A 12,068-nucleotide genomic window follows, 5' to 3' on the forward strand; every position below is an offset into this window, starting at 1 on the left:
CCCACATCAGGCTCTGTGCTGACAGTTCAGAGCCTGGAGCCTGCTTCAGATTCTGTGTCTCCTTCTCTCTCTCTTCCCATCTCCTGCTCATACTGTCTCTCTCTCTCAAAAATAAATTAACATTAAAAAACAATAATAATTAAAAATAATAAATAAATAAACAAAAATTGTTTTGAGGAGTTCCTGGGTGGCTCAATCAGTTAAGCATCTGACTCTTGATTTCTGCTCAGGTCGTGATCTCACTGGTTCATGAGATCAAGCCTGGTGTTGGGTTCTACACTGACAGTGTGGAACCTGCTTGGGATTCTCTCTTCCCCTCTCACTCTGCCCCTCCCCCCTCCAAAAGAAATAAATAAACTTTAAAAAAAGAAATTATTTTGATTCTTCTAGGTCTTTTACATTTCATATAAATTTTAGAATAATATTGTCAATTTCTAAAACTGTTGGGATTATGATTGAGAATGCAATGTCTAAATCAGTTTGCTGAGAATTGATGTCTTAATAATATTAGATCTTCTAATCCTTGAACATAGTTAAATCTCCATTTATTTCAGTCTTCATTATTTGTCAGCACTCTTGGAGTTTTTAGGTTAGAGGTCTTGAATATTTTTATTAGATTGATCCCAGTGTATTTTGTTTTTTCATGCTATTGTAAATGGAGCTTAAAATTGTTTTTATCTTTTTGCTTACTGCTAATATAGAGTTATTTTTTTTAGTATTGCCTTTATATCATGACACTTCTAAATTCATTTATTATTTCTCTTTGTTGATTTCTTAAGATGTTTCAACAGTTTGTCATCTATGAATAGAGACAATTTTCTTTCTTCCTTTTTGCTCTTTTTTTTCTGTTTCTAACCTTTTTTTTTTAATGCCTTATTGCACTGATTTGGACTTCTCTTTTGGTGTTAAATAGAGGAAGTGAGACTAGACATCCTTATCTTGTTTCAGATTCTCGCCTGACAACGTTCATTATTTCACTTTTAAGTGAAAAATTAGGGGCTTCTGGGTGGCTCAGTCAGTTGAGTGTCCAACTCTTGATTTCAGCTCAGATGGTGATCTCACAGTCATGGGATTGAGCCCTGCCTTGGGCTCCGTGCTGGGTGTGGAGCTTGCTTGAGATTCTCTCCGTGTCTCTGTCTCTCTCTCTCTCTCTCTCTCTCTGTCTCTGTCTCTGTCTCTCTCTTGCATGCACCTGAGCGCTCACTCTTTCTAAAAAATTTAAAAAGTGAAGAATTAGATTTAGGATTTCATGCATTCTTACCAGATTGAAGCCATTCTTTCTAATCCTAGTTTTCTATGAGTTTCCTCATAAATGTCTGTTGAATTTCATCAGATGCTTTTTCTATATAGATAAGATCATATTTTTCCCTTTAATTCTGTTAATGTGGTGAATTACCTTGATCAGTTTTCAAATGTAAAATTAACTTTGCATTCCTGAAATAAACCCCCGTTAGTTAAGGAATATCCTTTTTATATATTGCTGCATTTTATTTGATAATATTTTGTTAAAGATTAGTTTTGTGTCTGTTCATGAGTTACACTGGTTGGTGTTGCCTGTAAATTATCTTTCCTCTTTCTCCTTTGTAGTATTATTGTTAATTGGTTTTAGTGTTCTCTTATCCTCATAAAATAAGTTAGAAATATTATTTCTTGTGTTTGATAAAATCTACCTGTATACATATCTAGGACTGGCATTTTATTTGTGGGAAGATTCTATTTAAAAAAAAAAAAACCCTCAATGTTTATTTATTTATTTTGAGAGAGAGCAGGGTAGGGGCAGAGGGAGAGGGAGAACAGGGAATCCCAAGCATGCTCCACACTGCCAACACAGAGCCTGATGTGGGGCTCAAACCCACAAATTGTGAGGTCATGACCCGAGCTGAAACCAAGAGTGGCTTAACGGACTGAGCCACCCAGGGGTCGCTATGGGAAGTTTTTAAATTATGAAATCAATTTTTCAGTAGATATAGTGACTTCAGATTTTCTCTTTTATCTCATGTCAATTTTGGCAAGTTTACAGTTTTTCAAGGAATATGTCCATTTTATCAACATTGTCAGATTTTACCTAGGTTTTTTCATAATGGTCCCTTATTTTCTTTTTAACTTCTAGTGAGCCTGTAAGTTATGTTCCTGCTTTCATTTCTCATATTTGGCAATTTGTGTTTTCTCTTCGTTTTTAAAAAATTAGTCTTGCTAGTGATTTATAATTCTAATCTTTAAGGAAACCAACTTTGTTAATTATCTCAATTTTTTTGTCTGTTTTCTATTCTCTTGGTTCCTATTTTTTATTTCCATTTTTCTTCATATTAAGAGTATAATTTACTCATTTTAATCGCAATTAGGCTAATTAAGCTGAAGCAAGAAGTTCTGTTACCTCCCCTAATAAAATTTCAAATTTCACATTCTAGAATATATGGCATAGATTTATTATGCATTACCCTATCTTTGTTTTTGAGATTAATTAGGGAGAAAATTCTTTCAAAAAATAATATTTCCGCCTTATCTGCTGGAGATTTTCTTTGGCAAAAATCTTTAAAAATAAGTTTTAAAATAGTATTTAGTATGAATACTAAAGTGCAGATTCAAATCAACTTAACATCTAGATTCATAACACTAATGTCAAATTATTCTTCCTGCCTAATATATTTATTCATTTAATCTAACAGTGCTAGAATGCTCTTTTTATAATACTGCTTTTTTAATGTTCTATCCTGCTCTAGAAACCCATGATAGTCCTTTACTGCCTGTGAGGTTATATCCAGTCTCCTCTGTCAGTCATTCACCAGGCTTCTATTTCTGCATTACTCTTCAACTCTTATTTCTGCAGTAGGAATTCTTCATCTCAGCCATAACCACACACATTGTATTCAGTCTGTTTTTGCTTTTGTTTCTCTTATCTTGTGGAAAACTAATCTAGAAGAGTGGAAAGAACACAGTTTTTGGTTCTAGTTACACTGAAGCTTAGATTCTCTGTTTTCCTAGTTGTTACACTGAACAGATTACTTAGACTCTATGAAATGGTAATATTTCCTTATAGAGTTATGTGGATTGAATGAAATATACATAGACATGTCGTAATTAGTATACATAGAATTTAGGACATATTTAACAAATATTAAATCTCTCCTTTTCCCCTTTCAACTAATCAAATCCTGCCCAATTGAAGTTCTTTTTTTTCCATGAACTCTGTTTTGTTTATGCTGCAATATTTTTTTTTTTGCCTTTTATTCAGTCCTGTGATACAAATGATCTCAACTAAATAATTTTTGTTGATAATATAGTGTTATTCATACTGTTTCCCTCATTGTGTTATTTGTCCGAGCGGAAGTGTCCGTTTTATATAATGTGAAGTATGGATGAAGAAGTCAAAGATTTGGATTTTTATTCTGGTGCTGTCACTAGTTTACTAGTCTTCAGGATACCTTTTCTCTTTGGGTTATGTTTCCTCATCTTTCAAAGGAGATTATTAAACTAGAGATCTTTTTAAGGTTCCTTCCAGTTACGAAATTCAGCAATTCTAGGTATTCTTGGGGTGTCTGTTTTGTGCTAGATTCAGATGAGAAATTGTAATGAGAAATATTTTAAAAGACCAATTGTGTCTTTAGATTAACATGTCCTAGAGAATAGAGTTCTGTGCACAAATGACTACAGTGCAGTGAGTATATCACAGAAGCCGTATGAGTGTTATAAGCAGAGTGCCACGTGCAGAATAGTTCATCTCATCTTTCCTGGTCGATTTTAAGCATTTCTGTGGTAAGATCTAACTGTGTGTTGGACTTATATTGCAAACCTTTCAATAAAAGTCAACAAAAAAGAACATTTAATTTTACTTTTTATTATTTGGTCTTTGAATATTTTTCTTTTTTCTTGTTTTGCTCTCACAGAATGGTCCTAGCGCCAGATCATGTCATAAGATGTGCATTGACATTCAGCGAAGGCAAATCTACACATTGGGGCGTTATTTGGATTCCTCTGTGAGGAACAGCAAATCTCTGAAAAGTGACTTCTATCGTTATGACATTGACACAAACACATGGATGTTACTCAGTGAGGATACTGCTGCTGACGGAGGGCCAAAATTGGTGTTTGATCATCAGGTTTGGTGCACAGATAAATATATGGTGGAACTAATTAGTGCTCAGTAACTCTTGCTCTTAGAGTTTATTTCGCATGTTATGCTGTGTTGTGTATTAGTGATTTCCTATAAATACCTATAATAGATAATAAAAGTAACTATTATTTCAGTAGGTATAAAGTTAGTTAAAATTTTTTTTCTCGGGGCGCCTGGGTGGCTCAGTCGGTTGAGCGTCCGACTTCGGCTCAGGTCATGATCTCGTGGTCCGTGAGTTCGAGCCCCGTGTCGGGCTCTGGGCTGATGGCTCAGAGCCTGGAACCTGCTTCCGATTCTGTGTCTCCCTCTCTCTCTGCCCCTCCCCCGTTCGTGCTCTGTCTCTCTCTGTCTCAAAAATAAATAAACGTTAAAAAGAAAAAAAATTTAAAAAAATAAAAATAAAAAATAAATAAAAATTTTTTCTCTTGTTTGATGCAAGATAAAATACTAATATCAGAACAAGTGTTAATTTATAAAAACTTTAGAGAGTAGATGGAGCAGTACATACTAGGAAAACAAATTTTGATTTTATAATAAACAGTCATAACTCATAACAGTAACAACTTACACTTTTAAAACTTTATTCTGCATTCCTGGAAGAAATTTAAAATTATTTTATAATGAGTTTGAGAATTTGAAATCCAGAGCTTTTCTTCCAATTGGAGTGAAATATATTTACTTTTGTATATAATCATGAAGCAGATAGGAGTTTGACATATACTAGATGAAGTTTAAACTGAGCACCAATAAGGGGTGCCTGAGTGGCTCAGTCGGTTAAGCATCGACTTTGGCTCAGGTCATGATCTCATGGTCTGTGAGTTCGAGCCCCACATCGGGCTCTGTGTTGACAGCTCAGAGCCTGGAGCCTGCTTCAGATTCTGTGTCTCCCTTTCTCTCTGTCCCTCCCCTGCTCACACTCTCTCTGTCTCAAAAAAAATAAACATTTAAAAAGGTGCCTGGGTGGCTCAGTCAGTTAAGCGTCCGACTTCGGCTCAGGTCATGATCTCACAGTTGGTGAGTTCGACCCCCATATCGGGCTCTGTACTGTCAGCTCAGAGCCTGGAGCCTGCCTTGGATTCTATGTCTCCCTCTCTCTCTCTCTCTCCCCCTCTCTCCCTCTCCCGCTCATGCTCTGCCTCCTCTGCCTCTCAAAAATAAATAAATGTTAAAAAAGAACAACAACAACAAAATTTAAACTGAGCAACAGTATAAATCACATAATGGTGCTATAAACTAGAAGGCTACACACAGTGATCTGTAAACCTTTTTAATATTAAAAATTTAATATGCTCATCATTATCCCCATCAATGTCATTTTCACTGTTATCTGTTTTTAGATATTTAGTGTATATCAGTTTAGGTCAGTACCCAAAACAATAACCAGTAACAATTCTGTAGGCAATTTTACTTGGCTCACCCCATATCCAAAGGGTTTTTTGTAGTATGAGGGAGAAAAGACTTTTTAAAACTCTGTAGTACTGCATTGATGAACATAGTATTATCTAGTACTTGAGAAACCATAGGTGGTGCTAAGATTATCACAGAATTTAGCTGAGGCCTAATATCTTATCTAGGAATTAAAACCCCAGTCTTTATTTTCTTTGGAGGTTTTTGTTAATTCTTTGCCTTTAAACTATTCTACTGACATACTTATAATAACAAGTAGTTTTTATAGGAGAATGGTAAGGAAAAGAGGAGTGGATTTTATGCCTATCAGGTGCGTAGTGGGTAGAAAATCAAAAATGTTAGTCTTCAGAGTATTCCCCAGATTGAATTTAGAACTTCTGCTGGCTCTACATAACTGAACTCTGCAAAGCTCTGCACTTCCCTGCTGACACCTTCAGTGTTGTTCATGTGGAAAATAAATACTCCAAAAAATGTTAGGCTGGTTCTGATCTTTTAAAAACAGAGCATAAGCAGATAACACTGTTAGGGAAACCATTTATTTTCTTCCAACTGGTTACAAATTTCTTTTACAAAAGATGCTTATGTCTTTCTTTTTATAGATTGAAAAAAGAATAGCTCAGGGGTAGTGTGAGTGGAGCACATTTATTGTCCTTGTGTGTGACCTTGGTTTGTCTTGACTTTAATAAAATTGAATGTTCTTTGGAAGCTAGGTTCTGTTACATGATGCTTGATTTTCATCTGATTAGATGTAATAGAAGAACACTAGGGGTGAAGAAACCAGGATTTCACGAATTAACACAATCTTTATAAGTCTTCATTTTGTATTCGATTTTATACAAATAAAACTATACGTTGGAACTTACTCCAAAAATTACCTAGGGTCATTTATGACACATTAAGACTTGACACTTCAGGGGCGCCTGGGTGGCGCAGTCGGTTAAGCGTCCGACTTCAGCCAGGTCACGATCTCACGGTCTGTGAGTTCGAGCCCTGCGTCGGGCTCTGGGCTGATGGCTCGGAGCCTGGAGCCTGTTTCCGATTCTGTGTCTCCCTCTCTCTCTGCCCCTCCCCCGTTCATACTCTGTCTCTCTCTGTCCCAAAAATAAATAAAAAACGTTGAAAAAAAAAATTAAAAAAAAAAAAAAAGACTTGACACTTCACATTCAAATTTGAGAAGAACGTGAGAAAGCTAGAGGCATGAAGACATGTTTAGAAGTTACTTTGCCATTTTGAATTTTAACATTAAAAAAACCCTAAAATTTAAAGCTTTTGGATTTCTTAAGATCACAGTGGTAGCTTAGTTCTGAAATTTTCCAAGTTGTTTCTGTGTATGATTTTCAGTAACAATGAGAACCAAACAAAAAGATTAAGGAAAAACACCCCCACAAGTCACATTTCAGTAAAACCAGGAGCCAGAGAAAACCCACGACTCCCAATTCCTTGTAAGTTTAGCCAGAAACAACTGAAATACCCAGAACCAGTGTTGAAGCCCACAACAGTGTAATAGGGGAGAGCTCAAGGCATGAAACAGAAACCTCCCCCCCCCCCCAAACCAGATAAGGTTTGTAGTTAGAGATAACGTGACTTCACAGTAGCACCAGGTTTTGAAGAAGTCACTTAATTCAGTAGCAGCAGAGGAGAGAATCCTGGAGCAAGAGCATCACCCTTCTGTGAGGAACCTTCTGTTATCCCATCCAGGGAAGTTCAACTCATTTAAATATGAAAAATGAAAAAGCAATAAACACCAAGAAGAAAAAGAACCAGCAAAACTTTCCTTCATGTAACAGCAGGTGAAAAATTATATCCCAGTATTCTAAAATGAATTAAATGGCTTAATGAAGCTTGCAACTGTCAAGGAGACTACAAAGCATAAGTTCAAGAATGCAGATGAGATGGCCAAATAATAGGTGCAAGTGAAAGTGGGCCTGATAAAATTCAGGAAAGAGATTAAAGAAAATTATATTGGCACTTCCAGAAAGTAACAATAATCTACAAGGTGTGTAAAGAATAGGTAAGTGTCATATAGCATAGAAAAAAGAAGAGCTGATAAAGAAAACAGAAAAAAGACTTAAAAAGGATTAGCCAAAAAATTATAGATGGAGAATGCAGTCAAAAGAGAGCCAACATACACATAATTGGAGACATTAAAGAAGAAAACCAAGGCCGTGGAATAGAATAAATATTTATTAATAATTAATTCAAGACTACTTACATATCGAAAGGGCATGCTATATTCAGGGGAAATTGACCTAGACATTCAACTCTAAGGTATATTGAATTTCAAAGATAGAGCATTTTGATGCAGCTAGGCAAACTTATCAAGTCACCTAGAAGAGAAATCAAATGAGACTGGTGTCAGATTTTTCTACAGCTATGTTCAATGCCAGGAGAGGCAATAGAGCAACATCTAGAAGGTATTCAAGAAAAGACAGTGTGAGTCAAGGGTTTTATATCAAGCCAAATTGTCCTTCAAGTATAAACATTTTGGGGGGAAATTACTAGAAAATAGAATACAATCTAGCCAAGAAGTGGCTGGAGAAACTTTAATCAAAGCATTGGAGATCTCAGCTCATTAACATTCTCCCCGGGCCACTAGATCATTGTCAGGCTGAATGTATACTTTTACTGCCCTTCTGCCCCACAATCTATGAAATGCAAAAGAATACACTGGTAGTAATGTTAATAAACAAGAAAGAGTGTCCTTGGGGAACTTAAAAAAAAATGGGGAGAATTCCTTGAGTCTCAAAGTGTATATAGCTAGGGCAAGTATTAGATGAACAATTGGTGACTGAACAGCCGGGCATTTTCCAATTTGAGCAGCACTTACCTTTGATAATTGTCTACAGATCAGGTGTTGAGCATAGACACTGGAGCTGGAATGATGGAACAGTACTCCCAGGAGGCAATGGAGAGCTGCTCTGGCGCCCTTGACGGCATCATGTCTCATTTCTCCCCACCGGCTCCCTTGGGGAAGGCTGCTGGATATGAAGAGGCGGATGAATAGGGATTCACAGATACAAAAAGGCCTATAACAGCAGCTAAAAAATTCCAAATAATTAATACCATGAGACAGGGGTACTGAATTCAGCAAAGTAAGAATTAACAAAAACAGCTAGAACTGTAAACTGAAGAAGCCTTTAAGATAAATTTAAGTGATGTTTTTAGAGTAACTCAGGAGGCTGTTTCATCCATGATAAAGAAGTATCTAGAAAAAATATAAGTTAAAGATTTGACAGCAGAACAGCAATCTCAGTGAATTGATTAAAAAGCTCTCACCTTTAAGTGGTTACTAAATTAGCGAAATTATGAGAGAAATGTTAAGGAAAAGAGAAAAGATCCTGAAGTTCCAATATCCACCTAATAGGAGTTCTAGAAAAAGAATGGAGGCAAACCAAAAACAGCAAACCTCAAGGTTAAAAAGGAAAAAAACTCAGAGCTGAAGAAAGACGGGTTTTAGAATTAAAACACCAGGGACAGATTAGGATGAATGAAGTAAAACTATCCCTACCTGGATACTTCCTTAATGAAATTTTAGAACCAGGAATTAAGAGAAAATCCTAAAGGCTGCAGAGAGGAAACTGGTTACCTTTGTAAGTAAGCAAAGATCAGATTAGTATGAGGCGTTTTTAGAGGTTGGTGGTTTGGGCAACACTGCTTTGAAAGCTTGAAATTTTGTGAGGAGAGAATTATTTTGAACCCAGGGTAATCCTAGCCAATGTTGTATTCATTTGATAGAGTAAAATAAAGACTCTTGGATTTTAAAACATTGGGGCGTGGAATAAGTGACTATCCACTATTTGATTTTAGAAATTAAATTTCTAACTTGATAGAGTAGATGAGTGAGTGGTGTTCCAATTTTTGACTTAGGTGATCTCTGGAAATCTTCAGAGAAAAGATGTTAATATTACCATACAAACTTTAGTAATCATTAGCTGTTCAGAAAATTTTTTCAGAGATTAAGAGTGAAAATGAAATTATAAACTGCTGAACAGCATAAAGTTTCCTAGGGTGATTAACACTTTTTGTTCGATAATTGACTCTCATTGAAACTGCTTATCTTATCCAGGGAAGAACCGAACTGAAGGAATAAAATTATTTCTGTTTTGTGTCCTGTTCGTTCTAAGATATGGGAAAGAATTGGTGAAGCTACTACAGTATCTTACTCTTTTTTTTGAGTTGGTTTGGTCTGGTATTCTGGAGAGAGCTACTGAGATAAAGATATGTTTATGCTTCACCACTAATAACAAATGAGAATAACCACATTAAAATTAAACTTCAATATCCCCAGAAGGAAATAGAAACCCCTTTTGTAGCTATATGAAGCAGAAACATAAGGACTGGATAACAGAGATTGGCCAAAAATAGTGTGAATTTGTAAATTTATGAAAATTTAAATAGGGTCATATAATGAGTCACTCAAGATTTTCAACCTGATTCTGAGGTGCTTGGAGACATCTGAGCATTAAGTACTTGAGACAGGGTAACGTCTCAAGAGTGGGAATACTTTCAACTATATTCACCAAGATTTCACCCTTGAGGAACAGTAGATTTTCACCTTAATTTATGGAAGGTTGTCAGAAACCTGGCAAGTGACTGGATCTTTTTTAGTGGTTAGGGGAAAATTAGGAGATGCTAGAATCTTTTCTTTTTAATATGAATTTAAAAAATAAAATTTATATTTAAAATAGGTTTTTCCTGAAAACAGTACAAAAATAGATGAATATCACAATTTGATGGGAAGAGAAAATTGAGCATACAATGGCTGGTATTTGTGCTTTGGCCAAAAAAATAGATGTTTTTGTATATGCAATTTATTCTTTAAATATCAGTGCCACTTGTGTTCAACATCTGATTCCCAACTTGGACTTACATAGAATTTGTCCAGTTTGTCTATCCACTTTGAAATAGAATTTGGTTCTTATTGTCTTGCGGCATATGGCTTTTTTCTCAGACTTTTATGAAAAGCCATGATCTCCTTGAGTGGAAAGAATGAAAGAATCAAGGTTGGCTTTTGAACATAAATTGCAAAACATACATCAAAGAAAATTAAATATGTAGTGTGTTAAAGGAGGTAAAGTTATCACCACAGAAGTCAGTCTGGATTGACTGCAAATGTCTTTGTTATTGCTATTTTGTAGCAACGTAATCTGAAGAGTTTTGCAAAATAAATACAGAAAGATGAATTCAGCTGTGTCACTCTTATTGACATATCTGCTGTCTGATTAAATGGTAGCAAAATTAATAGGATGGATGCTTGCCTAGAATAGAAAGAAGGGAGTTTTTTTATAAGGAGGATGAACAGGAGGGTGTGATCACTTTACCCATAGAGTATGATCAGTATTCAATCTTAGGTATAACTTAGCACTTCATGTATTATTGATTGGTTTGGTAAAAATTACACAGTTTAAAGAAAGCATAAAGCTCTTTAACCCTATATATTTTACTCTCACTGGGAAAAATGGAAACCTGACCAAGTATTAAGGAATCCATCCTGAATCTCTGCAGATGGTGAGCATTATTACAGTAAGTGCACACGGTAATCAAGGGTGCTATTTAGGGTTATTAAGGCAAAGTTTAGTTTTTTGACAATCTAAAACTGCACACGTTGGTTTCATTTTAGCACATATGACAGGAACAATCTATAACTCTTCAATCTTGTCTTGTTCTGATAGATGTGTATGGATTCAGAAAAACATATGATCTACACCTTTGGTGGTAGAATTTTGACATGTAATGGCAGCGTAGACGACAGCAGAGCCAGTGAACCACAGTTCAGTGGGTTGTTTGCTTTCAACTGTCAATGTCAAACTTGGAAACTTCTTCGAGAGGACTCCTGTAATGCTGGGCCTGAGGACATCCAGTCTCGGATAGGACACTGCATGCTATTCCACTCAGTAAGAATATTCTATATATCGTATTCTTATTTTGTCATGTATATCTCAATAGGAAAAGGAATAGTAAAATCTAAATCTTCAGAAAGAGATCAAAACTTTTTATTAAAAATAAATGATTAGTGTTAGCAATGAGAGGCAAAAATAAAACTTCCTTAGCCAGTGTACTGTTTGGTAATTATGAGACTCTTGCCATTAACCTAGTAATTCCTTAATAGTTATTACTCAACTATTAATCAAGGCACTTGTATGACTAACTTTACTGCTTATACAGATACTGTAGCTATTTCTCTTTCTTAATACCTTTCTACTTACTGATTTCTCTTAGTAACTAGAAGATCAATTGTTCTCTTGTCCTCTCTGCCACTCTCCATTAAGTGTGAGGAATTAAGAATTGACTGTATAGAATTAGAATTTAAATTTATCAGCAAAACCAATATAGAAACACTTGTTTTACCTTTTCAGATGTTATAATGAAAACCTGGGCTTCTTTCTGTGAACATAACTTTAAAAACATACTGTGGGCTATTTTGAACATATATCAAAGTATAGAGAAGAATGTAATAAATTCCTGTGTACTTATTTATCTGTCTCAACAATTAGCAATATTCCACTATTCATTTTTCATATATCTGCCCCACTTAATATTTCACTTCTTT

At 35.4% G+C, this 12,068-nt stretch overlaps 1 protein-coding gene across 1 annotated transcript in view; it reads left to right on the forward strand.

Moving 5' to 3' along the window:
* The window catches only part of MKLN1 (muskelin 1), a 180,919-nt gene that overhangs the window by 115,373 nt on the left and 53,478 nt on the right, over positions 1-12,068 (forward strand). Inside the window, exons 10-11 of the mRNA XM_049642999.1 lie at positions 3,885-4,097; positions 11,191-11,412. Of these exons, the coding sequence (XP_049498956.1) occupies positions 3,885-4,097; positions 11,191-11,412 (435 nt within the window). The remainder of the gene's footprint in view (positions 1-3,884; positions 4,098-11,190; positions 11,413-12,068) is intronic.

The sequence above is a fragment of the Panthera uncia genome, chromosome A2 (genome assembly GCF_023721935.1).
Source record: "Panthera uncia isolate 11264 chromosome A2, Puncia_PCG_1.0, whole genome shotgun sequence".
In the NCBI taxonomy this organism is placed as follows: Eukaryota; Metazoa; Chordata; class Mammalia; order Carnivora; family Felidae; genus Panthera; species Panthera uncia.